Consider the following 14463-nt stretch of genomic DNA (forward strand, 5'->3'; position numbering starts at 1 on the left):
CTGTTCAGTAAGGGTAAGAGTGCTTGTTGCTTCAGTGATGGATGCCAAAAAAAAAAAAAAAGCTGCATGCTTATTTGGCCAGTATTAGGGCATAACATCTCTATTTTTCTCCTATTTCTCAGGGCTTAATGATCTTAAGCTCAGGGTTCAAGTTAAAAGATTTTTATTCTGTTAAAACTTATGACAACTTTATTACTGACATTTTGGGAGCACTACTTCTAGTCATTTTCCTAGCCTATATGAAATATAGGCTTACATCCACTAGTTTAAATGGCTTGAAATGATCCAAACAGTATTTTCAAAGGATGGGCAAATTATTTTAAATCCTGGGAAGGGGCTTTGAAGGGCCCTATGACAATTGCCCTGGCCTGACCCATCTCCAGTGAATTAAAATCTCAGCCTGCTTTTTTAAAAGACCCCTAGAGAATGAGATACCTTATCGTCTCCAAATATATCCTACTGTAAAATTGTTGATTATGGCAGAAAAGTACTCAGTCAGCACAAGTTTTCCCATTTATTTTATGTTTGTCTAACTTTCTAAAGTTAGCTATGCATTTCTACTGAATGGTTGATCCTAATGTAGACTGAAAAGCAGCCATGGGCACTTATCACTTTAGATAAGTGCAGAAAAATCAATACTTATTTCTTTTTCTGTGTAAATGGAAATAATGAAGCCATGATGGCATTGGCTGCTACAAAAATGTATATCCTAGACTCTCTAAATCCACAAGATAGAAATGATTTGACAACAAGCACAAGTCAAGAGAAATGCAGTCAAATTTCTAGAATAAACGTTTTTATGCCCATGACAGTTGGAAGTATGCATGATGGTCTTTGCCTGTACACGTTCCTATTTATTTATCCTCCCTGAATCTCTGTATTATTGTTTTATTATGCGTCCTTTCTATATAGCTTTTAGTTTCTAAACTCTTCTATTACATTTTTACATCAGGCTGGAAACGAGAGTTAAAAATAAGGCCAGAAAACCAAATATTGATGTTTACAATAAAAATTTATTGAGCACCTACCTACCTGCATGTGCCAGGCACTGTGCTAGATTTGCAGGATGACAAAAGTGAGTATGACTCAGGCTCTGCTCACATGGAGCTCACAATCTACAGGTGATGAGGGAGGAGGTGCAGGCAGACAACCGCTCTACCAAAGAGGCAATGCTACAACACAGGTTTATACAGAGTGCTGTGGGAACGGGGGTTAGGTGGTGAATAACTGAGCCTAAGAGTATCACGTGTGTGTGTGTGTGTGTGTGGTGTGTGTGTGTGTGTGTGTGTGTGTGTATGGTTTCTGGTAGTATTTCAGAAAAAAGAAGATTTTCAAGCTTAGACTTAAGAGTGTAGGTTTTTGCCAATAAGTAGAGTTGGGAGAGGTTGGAATTTCAGCAAATGTCAAAATGGGACAAAAACACATCGAACAGGGCATGTCCTTTAAGACAAACTGCAAGTAGTTTGGAATGGGTGGGACATAAGGTCCACAGGCATTAGGAAGGAGAGGAAAGCTAGAAAAACAACAAATGAGAAGATATGGAAGGTCTTCCAGTTAGTGAAACAAGGAAGAGACTGAGTCCCACCAAGAAAGTTGCCATCAGAAGGACCTATTAGTTCTGACCAGCAACTGAGACCAAAATGCCAGTCAAACATTTGCAACCCAAATCTTTCTAGTCTGAAAGGAGATCTCAGCATTCTTCCCTACGTGTAAAAGAACCTAAGTCTTATCAGAATGGTGGACAGTTACCTGTTTCAGACTCATTTGTTTACAGGAACTGTCCCAGTCCCTGTACAGAGAGTTCCAATGTGGAACGGGGTTCCTTCCTAAAAAAGAGAGAGCTCCTAGCTTGAATTGGAAAATAAGTCAGATAAACAAGACAGGCAAATACCAAGAAACAGGTTTCATTAAATTTGTTCTACTCCTCCAATATTATTCATTTGACTCCATTATTTTCTTGATCGACAAGGTGCTTTTCATTAACAAGCGTGGCAAACAGTTCAGTGTCACAGCCAACTTCTGTCAAGCCACTTTATAAAATGAAGAGAGGGCAGATGTTTAAACTGTAACTGTCTTCTTCACACAACCTATCCTTTGAAGGGAAAATTCTTTAAAAGGCAGAAAAACTTCAAACAACACATTCAGTTGAGAGCATCTGGAAAATGGCAAGTTATCACAGTCCAAAGTTAACTGATCATGAATTTGGTATTTGTAGTTTGGATGGTCTTCTGCTTGATTGGTTGATTCTACCAGTAGTAAAAAGTCTGAATGATTAGGCTGAACATGTTACAGCATCCAAGGAAGACAATGAGATGTTCCTGATATACATGTAACCTGCCCAGAGGAAGTTTAACATCCTTTTCAGGTCACTTGATTTGAATCCAGGGCTGTCAGTCTCTGAGAATATAAATTCACTGTTTCTTACTTCCAAGGCTCCCTGGATGAAGCTCTGCTATGACCTTTAACTTACCGAGTTGTTATTTATCTCATGGAACAGTTATGAGCTCAGTGATGGAAAACTTCATGTCATGGTTACCCCAATGCATTGGATGATGGTGCAATGATCAAAAAGATGCCAGTGATGACAATTGAACGTCCCTTTGCCTTCCCAGCCTCCTTCATATATTCTCAGGCATAGGATGACAAAGGGAAGTCCACGAGTCACATGAAGAAAGACTGTAGCCATGGGCACACGATCAGGAGCTCCTCTGTTTGTCTTCACCCTTACCGCCCATGCCACCACCCTGTCCTACTTCCTCCTCCTCTTGTTCCTGTGAATTCCTCTACCATCTTGCCACTAACCACTGTCCTCCACCCAAAGTTCTGCTGATGATTATTCCCAGCTGAACCAATATTCAATCCGTGTCTGACACAGAGTTTGTGTTCAAATAGTTGTTGAATGAAATAATGACCCCCAAACCCTCCAAGGTAACAAAATTTTAGCGGAGTGTCTTTTTGAATGAAACAATGCTTCCTTATGTGGGGTGAAAAGAGCAAGGGTTTTGGAATCTTATCAGCCTAGGTTTGTACCTGTCTGTACCACTAACTGGATATAAAACAAGGGCTTAACTACTCTGAGATGCCATTTCATCTACTATAAAGAAGGAAGATAATAATTCCTACTTTGAAGGGTTTTTGTGACTATTGAAAGAGACAGTATATATGAAAATGCTAGCACAGTGCCTGGAATATACTTGGACCTCAATAAACGCTCATTTCTCTCTTCTCTGTCTTATGTGGTATTATGAAGATGATAAATAATAGGGAGTAATTAATCTCTGGTGTGGTTGGATGTCTTAGAAGAGATAAACAGCAGTCACAGGGAGGGATAGTGTTAGGAATTTGTAAAGGAAATGATTATTTCTATGGTTAATTTTCTTGGTTGGGGTTTAAGAGGAAATTCATGTTGTCCATTAATTATACTTACCAATTGGGTCTAATTGGCAACTACCCCAAAATGAATAAAACAAGCGGGAATCAAGAGAGAAAAACGGCAGGCATCCTGTCAAAAAATAAAATCTTTGAAATTTCTACAACCCAATGGTTGGATTCACATTTTATTAAAGCAGACCAATCTCCCAATTTATAAATTTACACATGTGATGGCAACCCAAATGCATATTCAGACCTATGCAAAGCATCAAACAGCACTCTGTACCAGCTATGCCTTGTCTCACTGCTCCCTCAGATAAATGGCTCCTTAAAATCAACATTCCCTTTGCTGGAGGACATAGCCTTCATTATTCTGTTTCAGCCTAGGTAACTGTTGTAGTGGTTAAAGGATTAAATGAGTTAATCCATGTTAAGTGCTTGTAACAATGCTTGGCACTTAGTAAATCCTCAAGAAATGTTTGTTTTTGTTATACTAATTATAACAATAATTATGTCTTCCAAGGCTGAATAAATACTGGATTCCTCCCTCCCTCCCTTTAAAAACATTTTTTTTTCTGATTTCTAGAGATACATGTCTTATTCTCAGGTAATTAGCTACTTCTGACCTAAAAGAAGTACTTTTTCAGAGGCTAATGTACTTAACTTTTCTTTTTAAAAGGGAATTGAAACCAATGCCAATGCGTCACTCAACATAGCTCATATGTTATTTACTGAAGAGATCCCCACATTTCCCTCTCTTCTCTCATGGGCCAAGAAAATGACTAATTAGATAGATAGATAGATAGAACCATATATATCTATATCTATCTGTCACATATTGTCTCTATCATATACCTCTTTCTGTCTGTCTATCTATCTATCTATCTATCTATCTACCTACCTACCTTTCTATCTATCTATCTTCCAAAAAAAAGTCGTCAAAGACATTTCATTGTAACAGGTTTCCTACCAATTCTGGCTATTCTATCCCAAACTGGGAGAGAAATTTAATGGTAAATAATGTCTCTGGAGTTGTTAACTTACTAACAAGCTAGTTTTAGGCTAGATGACTCAGGCAGGATCTCATTTCAAATCTAGGCCTCAGGAGAATCTGCCTCTGCCCCTTTTTGCTCCTTCCCTAAAAGAGCATTTACAGAGGGGCCCAGATCCTTGAGTTAGGTCTTCTAGCCCTAATATCCTAGAATCAAGCCAGACTTCTAGAGCAGCCACAGCTTGGGGTGGTAGTTGTTGGTTGCTGGTTGGGCAGGGGATAGCTGGTTGGTGAGAGGCATAGTAGGGTCTCACCCCATTTTTCATAAAACATCACTTGGTAATTTCCACAGTGCCCATAACTTGGCAGGGCTGCCTCTTCATAAGAATGTACTCATTGGGGAAAACACAAAGCAATATCACTTGAAGCACAAAATATAAGGGTTGGTTCTTCTGGATTATCAATAGTTTGCAAAATAACAAGCCAAGGAGGGTCTAGGTCCTGGCGGCCGAAGAGTGTGGTAGGTAATGGTAGTCAGCGCAAGGGTCATTTCATCACTGGAAAGGGACAGCCCTTGCCCGCGGTGATGGTGGCTAGCAAGATGAACAAAGATGCGCAGATGAGAGAAGCAATTAACCAAAAGTTGATAGAAACTGGAGAAAGAGAATGCCTCAAAGAGTGGCTGAGAGATAAATTAACTGAATGTGGCTGGAAGGATCAGTTGAAGGCACACTGTAAAGAGGTAATTAAAGAAAAAGTACTAGAACACATTACTGTTGATGACTTGGTGGCTGAAATCACACCAAAAGGCAGAGCCCTGGTACCTGACAGTGTAAAGAAGGAGCTCCTACAAAGAATAAGAACATTCCTTGCTCAGCATGCCAGGCTTTAAGATTGAATTAGATTGTGTTGTTTTGTGGTTTTATTTCTGAAAGTAAAACTTGCCAGACTTCCCTGGTGGCACAGTGGTTGGGAATCCGCCTGCCAACGCAGGGGACACGGGTTCGATCCCTGGTCAGGGAAGATCCTGTATGCCACGGAGCAGCTAGGCCCATGCGCCATAACTGCTGAGCCTGTGTGCCTAGAGCCTGTGCTCTGCAGCGGGAGAGGCCACTGCAATGAGAAGCCCGCTCATCACAATGAAGTGTAGCCCCCACTTGCCACAACTAGAGAAAGCCTGCGCACAGCAACAAGACCCAACGCAGCGGCTGGGGGGACGGGGGGACTTGCCATAAATTAGGAATCGATTTCCAAAAATAAAATCCTTTTTTGTATGATGGTATACAGTTTTCAGTAATGATGCATACAATTGTATTGATTTTTTTCCCTAAATGTGTTATTTTAATAAATATCTCATGAATTAAAAAAAAAAAAAAGTAACAAGCCAAGAGTAACTACTGTACATTTTCCAGAAAGTTACTAATTAGCACCTTCCTGAGAACATAAATTCAGTTTGGGAGCACACACCTCCCCAGGCCACCCCACCACTTTGTGCAACAATTAGACAGCTTGTTAACCACCACTTTGTGCAACAATTAGCTTGTTAAATATTAGGAGCAAAACCTCAAAGAGTTGATGACACAAACCCTCCTGGAAATTTACCACAAAAGCGCTTGTTTTAAGGAACCAAGCACAAAATTGGCTTAGCTGTGTCTTTCCTGCAGACTGAACAGCACACTGGTATTTTTAGTTTCTTTCTTTCCCCCCCCAGTTACCAAGTCCTAATGAACAAAAGTTAAATGACATTTTAGTGCAGATCAACCAGATTTTTGCCGATTTGTTGCACAGCTAAAAATGGAAATGTCTGAACATCCAGTGTCTGTTGATTGTGATTCCAATTCTCTTGATACTTCCTTGCTTACCCTTCAAGATGCAGCGGAGAAATGGTCTCAAGGGGAAAAACTGGAGAATAAAGGGCTAAGGATTTTGCGTCAAATACGTTGATATCCTAAGTGCCCTGCTTTTATTCCTTGCTCAGGTGCCTGGAGAACCTTTTCTTATTTGAGTTCCCCTGGTGCTTTGTTAAACAGAATAAGAGAAGTACCTCCCAAACTAAGGTAATGACAACGCTGAGCAAAGAGTAGCAGTTAGGAGTTTGGAGTCGTGAGTTCAGGTAAAAGCTGTGCCAGTTAATTCACTGTATGAATTTAGGTAGGCTACTTGATTGACCTTTTCCAAGTGGGCTTTCCTATCTGGAAAATGAAGGCAATGAACTAGGTGAAATATATATATTAAACCAATGATAATATATAGTTATGGATATATAGAATCCCATGAGTATGAATAGCTCTGCTTCTGCCCCATCTATATATCTATATCTATGTATACACAATAATGTTCCATTTATCATATTACACTATATTCTACCTTTACATCATTCTATTAAGGAGGGTCAATAAAAGGGAAACAATGAAACATCTATATCTTATCCTTATGTTTTTGATGATCGCGTTTCCTAAAAAAACAAACTAAGCCTAGTTTGCATATAGACATTATTTATATTTGCAGCTGAAATTCTGCTTATGAAGATAGGAAAAACAATTTAATGAAAGTAAAATAAATGTAATTAGACCACATGCTGTGCACTCACTACCTTTCTAAATGTTGAAAGCTTTCACCCGCATGGCTTGCAATCCATTGCCCACATTCCATCTGTCAAAATCTTCCTGAGAATACCTTGACTACACCACCCCCATGAACATTCCATCCAGAAATGCTTTCTGTCTGAATTCCTGTTGTATTTCGTATCATTCAAGGGCATTTGACACTTGTTGCTGTTTAATGCAGCCCTTTGCATATCGAGAGCCCGTGGAGCACAACAGTTGAGACATGGACGCAGGCAGACTTCTTGGGTCTGCCACTTTTTAGCAGTCTGACCTTGGGGGCTATTACTTGACCTCCTTTGTGCCTCAGTTTTCTTTTTGGCCAATGGGAATAATAATGGTACTCACTTCATAGGGTCGTTCTAAGGACTGAATCAGTTATTCCTTGTAAAGTTTTAAAATAGCACTCAATAGCTAGTTATCGTTAACTTATTTGTAAAACTCTAAGTTCTTCAAGTGCACAATTATGTCTTATTTATCTTGCCATCTCTATAGTGCTTTATATATTGTAGGCACACAAGCAAATACTGGTGGAGTAACAGAAGAACTATCAAGGGGAAAATAACAGAGGGAGCGATCACTACTTATTTTAGATGACAGATATTTTGAGTTCTCGTTCTTGCCATATTTTGAAAAGCTGATGAACTTCTGACATGTATTTTGGCTCCATACAAAGCATCTTAAGAGTACAGTGCAGTCAAGAATATAGTGGGAACCATTTTTTCCAGTGTGAGCATCACAGACAATACTCAACATGAAATGGCTGTTGAATGAGCTGTGTGTGAGCCTACTCCATCACAGGGAGTAGGATCCAGGGAGAGGGGAGCTGGACTTTGGGGTGCCCAAGAGCCTAATAAAAGGAAAACGAACAATTTAGCTCTACTGAATTGTGCTCATGGTAGAGGTATAGAAGTAGGGCATTTTCAGTAGCCCCATTATACTAGGCTACCTGGTTATGGCTAAGGACTGGGAATAAATTTAGGCTATTTTGTCATTTACCACCTCCAAAAAGGGAAGATAATTTTGGCTCTGATTCCAGCCACTATCAAATATAAGATTCAAACCTGTTATGTTGTCTTATTGTTTTATACACATCCTTTATATGATTTGAGAATATTATTCTCCATGGCATGTCTTTAACCAGCCTCTTCCATTAGATCTCCTGACTTGACTCTTTCCTTTTGTCTTAGATGAAGCAAAGAATTGCCAGCAGACTCAGTGAGCAAAAGAAATCAAGGTGTGTCAAACACAGCTGTGTTGGCTCCTTACCCACAGGTCAAGAATGATAAACATATACTTGTGGGGAAGAAAGTACTGAACATGGATAGGCTGACTACTTCCAAAAAGTTTTCTTCCTTCATCCATCCTTCCTCCTCTCTCCCTCTCTCCATCCCTCCTTTTCTCTCTCCCTCCCTTCTTCCCTTCCTTCCTTCCTTTTATAAAAGCTATAATTTGGTCATTGTCAAAAAACAACACTGAGAGGTTTTTAAAAGGAATTTAGTGGAAAATGTCAGTTCTCATCTTACTTCCCTTACCTCAAGTCTCATTCTCTAGAAGCTATAATTGTTCACCTGTGTCCTTTAAGATATTTTGTAAGCATATATACACACACACACATAATTTAAAAAAACGTAAATGTGATCGTAAACACACAGTTCTACTGTTGTACAATAGGCTTTAACTTAAGAAAAGGACATAAAAACTACCATTGGGTATCTTTCCATAGGAGCCCAAACAGAGCTATTGCATTATTTATAATAACTTCACAGTCTTTCACTGTATGTCTACATATAATTTAATTAGTCACTTATTGGTGAATCTTTGAATTATTTCCATTTTTATTACCATAAACAATATGGCAATAAATATACATAAAATAAATCCTCAGAAGTAAAATTACAGGGCCAAAAGGTATGTGCATTTAAAATTTAATAGGGGTAGCCAAATTACCTTCCAGATAAGGTTGCCCATATTTGCACACCCTCCAGTACAGATTTCCATACACACTTATTGACACTAGATATTTTTAAACTCTGTTTTTTGTCAACTTGATAGGTTAAAAAAATTTCATTGTTGTCTTAGCTTTCATTTCTTTCATTTTTTTTTTTTTTTTTTTTTTTTTTTGGGCCTCTCACTGTTGTGGCCTCTCCTGTTGCGGAGCACAGGCTCTGGACGCGCAGGCTCAGTGGCCATGGCTCACGGGCCCAGCTGCTCCGCAGCATGTGGGATCTTCCCGGACCGGGGTACGAACCCGTGTCCCCTGCATCGGCAGGCGGCGGACTCTCAACCACTGCGCCACCAGGGAAGCCCCCATTTCTTTAATTTTGAGTGAAGTTGAGCATTTGTATTTTCTTCCCCAAGATTTTCCTGTTGATATACTTTACCCATTTTCTTACAGGATTTTCCTTTAGGATTTGTAGATGCCCTTTGCTTATTATGTAAATGAGCTCTTTGTCATGGTTGCAAATATTTTCTTTGCTTTCCCAATTGTTCTTTGAATTTATTTATACTATTTTCTAATGGGGTTTCTAAACATTGAATCTATTTTCTACAGAAACTTAGTTTGTCTGAATGGAAAAGTCACAATACCTCCGAGTTTGGTACTATAAAAAGATGAGGGAAAAAGATATAGGCAAGGCAGAAACAAGGCCAAGAAACTGTTCTATTCAAAGAATACCCAGAGAGGAAAGGCAAGGTTTATTTTTAAAGTGCTGGCCTGTGGTTTCATTAAATCTGTACGGCAATAGATCCTCGTAGGCTTTATTCACTTAAGATAGAAAAGAAACCCCAACTGCTTTTAGCTCCATCTTTTTGGTTTCACTGAGGAACACAAGCTAAAATCAAAAGAAAAACTAACTAGGGTTGGATCAGTAATACACATGTATCTCAGTCTCTAAAACAAGGTGACCCAGCTCACCATTTGTTAAGAGAAGTTCTACTAATTAATCTTTTTATAACTGTCAGTGTCAGGAAATACTCTTAATTATATATTTATAGGCATTCAGAAGGTTTCAAGAGCCTTTCAGCTGTATCTTGCCAAATTATTAGTTAGCACTTAGGGGTTATAAAATGTAGGAATGTCAAACTGGATAATTGGTATAAAACAGCTTTAAATCCCTCACAAATGCATCTGCTTTCCAGGTCTCCTCAAACGTTTCCTCAACAGAGTCGGAGGATGCGCTGCTGCTTTTACTCCCTAAGATGGGGTTCTTGTCCTTTTTCCCCAACTGGGCCAAGGCCCAGTTACAACCTTTCCCCCTCAGGAAGGATTTGAGAGGCGAGCAATCTCCATCCTCCTGCCTGTTACCAAGAGTACAGTCCTGTGTAGGTCACATGAGAATTATTTCCTAGGATTTATCTTTGAAAAATTAATATTAAGTACAATGTCACAGAAATACGGAACTGAATCTCTTCTATTTATTTTTAATATTTAGGCATTTAAAGGTTACAAATGATGTGCAAGAAAACATGTGGCTATGGGGCTTCCCTGGTGGTGCTAGTGGTTGAGAGTCCGCCTGCCGATGCAGGGGACACGGGTTCGTGCCCCGGTCTGGGAAGATCCCACATGCCGCAGAGCGGCTGGGCCCGTGAGCCACAGCCGCTGAGCCTGCGTGTCCAGAGCCTGTGCTCCACAACAGGAGACGCCACAGCAGTGAGAGGCTCGCGTACCGCAAAAATATGTGGCTATGGATCCATTATGGAATGTGTACAAATTATGCATAGTAGAGCCTATGCAATTACTTTGAGGCTAGGAGGATCTGTTTGAGTTAACCTAAAAAGTTAACTAAACCAGGATGGTCTAAAGTAATATATATAATTTTAGACCGCTAGTCTCAATCCCATTTCAAGGGGAAATTACAATTTCCAGGACCAGTGGAAGACTCTTCAGCTATATATCACTAAGAAACACACACGTGAAGAGTGAAAGCACATGATATGAAGCATATGCTACAGGCGTTATTTATGGACAAAGCTACTCAATGAACACACTAGAACATGTAGGTGTACCTTATTTATGAATGGCAGGTATGTTTTACCTCATGTGCCAACTCCAGCCAATTCTTAATAACCATCTGTAATGCTATGCTGGAAAGGTGTGGCAAAAAGTGCTGGCTGTACCCTAATATCTATTTTCCTCCTTCATAGTGATAGAATTTTAGCTTTATGCCCAGGATAAAGACTACATTTTTGAATCCCCCTTTTGCTAGGTGTGAATATGTGACCAAATATTGGCACATAGGATGTAAGCCAAAATCCTGTATATGACTTCCTCATTGTGCCTTTAAGGGAACAGGTTATGACTTTTTCCTGATTCCTTCTGAGCAGAATGTAGATGTGACAGTGAGTTCCCGCAGACCATGAAAACAGGGATGTGCAGAGCAAAAGAAAGAAGAAATCTGAGTCCTCAACATTGTGAGGCTACCACAAAAGGCCTGGACTCATGTTCAGAATAACACATGCATAAGGAATAAACTCCTGTCTCATTGAGGCATCCATTGTTTTGAGTCATTGTTACAGCAGCAGAACCTGTGTCTTAATGAATGCAAAATGGTCCTGAGCTGTAACAAGGCTCAGTGGGAAAAGTGTCCCACTAGGTCTGCAATGTCAATAGTGGGCAAGGGACCCGATGGTTCCATGTCAACTCTAACCTCTTACTGTATGGCTATCCAACTTACTCCAAAATGGAAAACTTTCCAAGGAAACTCTGATGTGACTCATACCTTAGACCTTCCCTTTGTCATATGCCTCCCTCTCTGTGCTATTGTTGACACTCAGGCTTCGTCTCTCTGTATTTGGTATAAATACAAAGAAATGAGACTTACTTAACAGTCATAATAAGAATAAAAATAAATAATTTATGTAGTATTTATGATACAAATTATTTAGTTATATATAAATGACTACAATCCTTTAAAATAGCCTCCCAGGAAGCTACCTGCTTATTTCAATAATGCTGCTGTTGCTAAAATATTTTTGGAATTTTTTGGAAATTGTAAATTCACACATTTCTTATAATAATATGACTGAGTCAAAATCACTAAAATTTGTTTCATGCCAAATCAGCAACTCTTTATTGAGCACTTACTATGCATGACATTAACTCTAGTTTTGGTGCCAGAGAGGTTGGTAAATAGTAAGGATTTAATAGTAAGGATGTCAGTAGTATTCTTTAGATAATCTATGTCAAATTTCCAGGGTAAGTTGGCTTCATAATTTTAACAAGAGAAAAATACTAATACGTATAAGGGGTCCATTACAGTCCAGGGAAATGAGAGACATATACTAGAAATGAAATGTGAATTTTTAAAAAGCACTGCTTTATGGCATTTTACATCATGAATTTCTTCATTCACTCAAGATTTATATTACTGCCCTGCTCCCTTATTTCCAACGTAATTCTCAGTAATATATAGATTAAAAATTAGAGGTCTCTTTGTATTCAGTTTCAAAGGCTTTATTCTCCTAGAACCTTGGCTTATTAAAATATTCCCTTGGCAGTGAATTCTAGTTAGTAGGCTCTCCAGGGGCCTGCAGGTAAAGCAACCAGATTTCTGGGCTTCTGTTTCTACCCCCAAATCAGCTAATAACGGTGGACTGCAGGATTTCTCTGAACATCAAGGACTCTGACAGTAGAGCCCCCAGCATTGAGCACATTTCTGGAGTCACTGAGCCTGAAACATACAAAGCAGTGGTGCTAAGAGCGGGTGCTGCTGAAATGGAAATTCTGATTTACTTCTTGAGTCAGTTCTGCCTGTTAAGCAGGTCAGTGTGTCTCTTCAAATGAAAAACAGCTTCCTTACAGCCATTATGGCAGAAAGGTCAATTCAAGTCCATTTACAGTTTTCAAATAAGCTGAGAGCTCTAACACAGATGATGACTTTGGTCCTCACCCAGAAGAGAACTGATTCAGAGCAAATGAAGTTGGATATAAGGGAGAACTTCCCAACAGCAAGGGATGTTAGGATCTGAAGGACATGTCAGGGCTGACATCCAGCCTATGATGTGGATTGAGGACACTAAAGTCTTCACAGGTTGCTCAATAATTCAAATCTCACTGCTGGCTCACGATTGCTGCTTTTTCTATGTCTTTAGACTAGGACAGAGTATCTTGGAAGTGTGTGGCCCTGCCACATCAGGTGTGGGCTATTGGAAAGATTTGGGGAAAAAAAAAAGAAAAGCAAAACTCAAGGAAACATACAGGGTAGTGTTTCCTAAGGGATGGATTGGCATTTGGTCCAGGCAATTCTTCATATGAAACCATCCTGCACAAGGTAGAATATTAACATTCCCTCCTCCTCTCTGTGTCATTTGGGAGCACCAGACATTGTATCAACCAAACCTCTCTGATATTTTAAAATACCTCCTACGGGACGCAGTGTCACCTTAGTTGAAAACTACCACAGCCATGTTTAAGAATTATCACCAAAAAATGGTGGTAATGGAACAAGGATACAGTCATGAGTATTTTTTCTGATTATGGAAATTTCACTGAAACAAAATGCTGTAAATTGATGACTGTCACATCACAAAGATGATCTTTTTAAAATAAAATGTCCTGGAACCCATAAGACTTTATCACTCTATGGATTAGCCTGTTCATGGGACTCCTATACCAAACAATTCAGTGGAAATCAGAAACATCTGTTCCCATCATAAAGCATAACTTATCAGGGATGACATTCGGTGCTACTGGGTGACATTATCATCATTATTATTTTTTGTTAGTTTGTGTGAGTAAGCACACAGTCATATATAAATAGGTGTACTGGCTTAGGGACTGCATAACAAAACATCTGTTCTTTTTTCCCAGAGAATTCTAAATAGCAATATCCTCAAATACCAAATTTGACTGTGTTTTATGAATTCTGTGATCATTTCCGCTACTTGTTTGCTTAGAACTGCCAAGCAGATTTTAATCTACTGCTTTAGAGAAAGTATTCTTTGTGGCTTCATTAGATGAGGCTATGCTCAAATGTCAGTTGTTACTCTGGGGCAAAGAAAATGCAGAGCATCAAATTCTCTTTCAAGAAAAACTGACAGTGGCAAAAGCAATGGTTACAAAAATCTAAACCTACTCAGACATCCCCATTCATTAGTACTGCAGAATGGGTGTATCTATAATGACTACCATGGGGACAGAGTCTCTTAGACTAGATTTAGTCTGACATAGATTTCACTTTATAGTATGAAGATGACAAAGTTGGAAAATTCTAGCCTCATAATGAAATTTCCTACAAAGTTAATGTTCACAAATTAATTAAGATATGTAATCCAAATAAAACTTTGCATTTAGCCAAACCTAAAATAAAATTCAAACACAACGGAGTATAACACGTTCATCAATTAGATCCCAAAACGAACTAGATTTCTGTCCTCTTCCTCCAATCTCCTTTTTAAACAAAACAGTAAATTATAAGAAGGAAATCTGATATTGGCCCAAATCTAAACTTGACATATAAATCTAATCTTATATATTCGGGACCAATTCACATTTAG

General features: G+C 39.0%; 1 protein-coding gene and 1 pseudogene across 1 annotated transcript in view; one reads left to right on the forward strand and one right to left on the reverse strand.

Moving 5' to 3' along the window:
* The window catches only part of LOC103077903 (transient receptor potential cation channel subfamily M member 3-like), a 104464-nt gene that overhangs the window by 28040 nt on the left and 61961 nt on the right, over positions 1 to 14463 (reverse strand). Inside the window, exon 8 of the mRNA XM_007452998.1 lies at positions 3428 to 3502. Within this exon, the coding sequence (XP_007453060.1) occupies positions 3428 to 3502 (75 nt within the window). The remainder of the gene's footprint in view (positions 1 to 3427; positions 3503 to 14463) is intronic.
* On the forward strand, positions 4950 to 5255 carry LOC103077626 (transcription and mRNA export factor ENY2 pseudogene; annotated as a pseudogene).

The sequence above is a fragment of the Lipotes vexillifer genome, unplaced genomic scaffold (genome assembly GCF_000442215.2).
Source record: "Lipotes vexillifer unplaced genomic scaffold, Lipotes_vexillifer_v1.1 scaffold1889, whole genome shotgun sequence".
Classification (NCBI taxonomy): domain Eukaryota; kingdom Metazoa; phylum Chordata; class Mammalia; order Artiodactyla; family Lipotidae; genus Lipotes; species Lipotes vexillifer.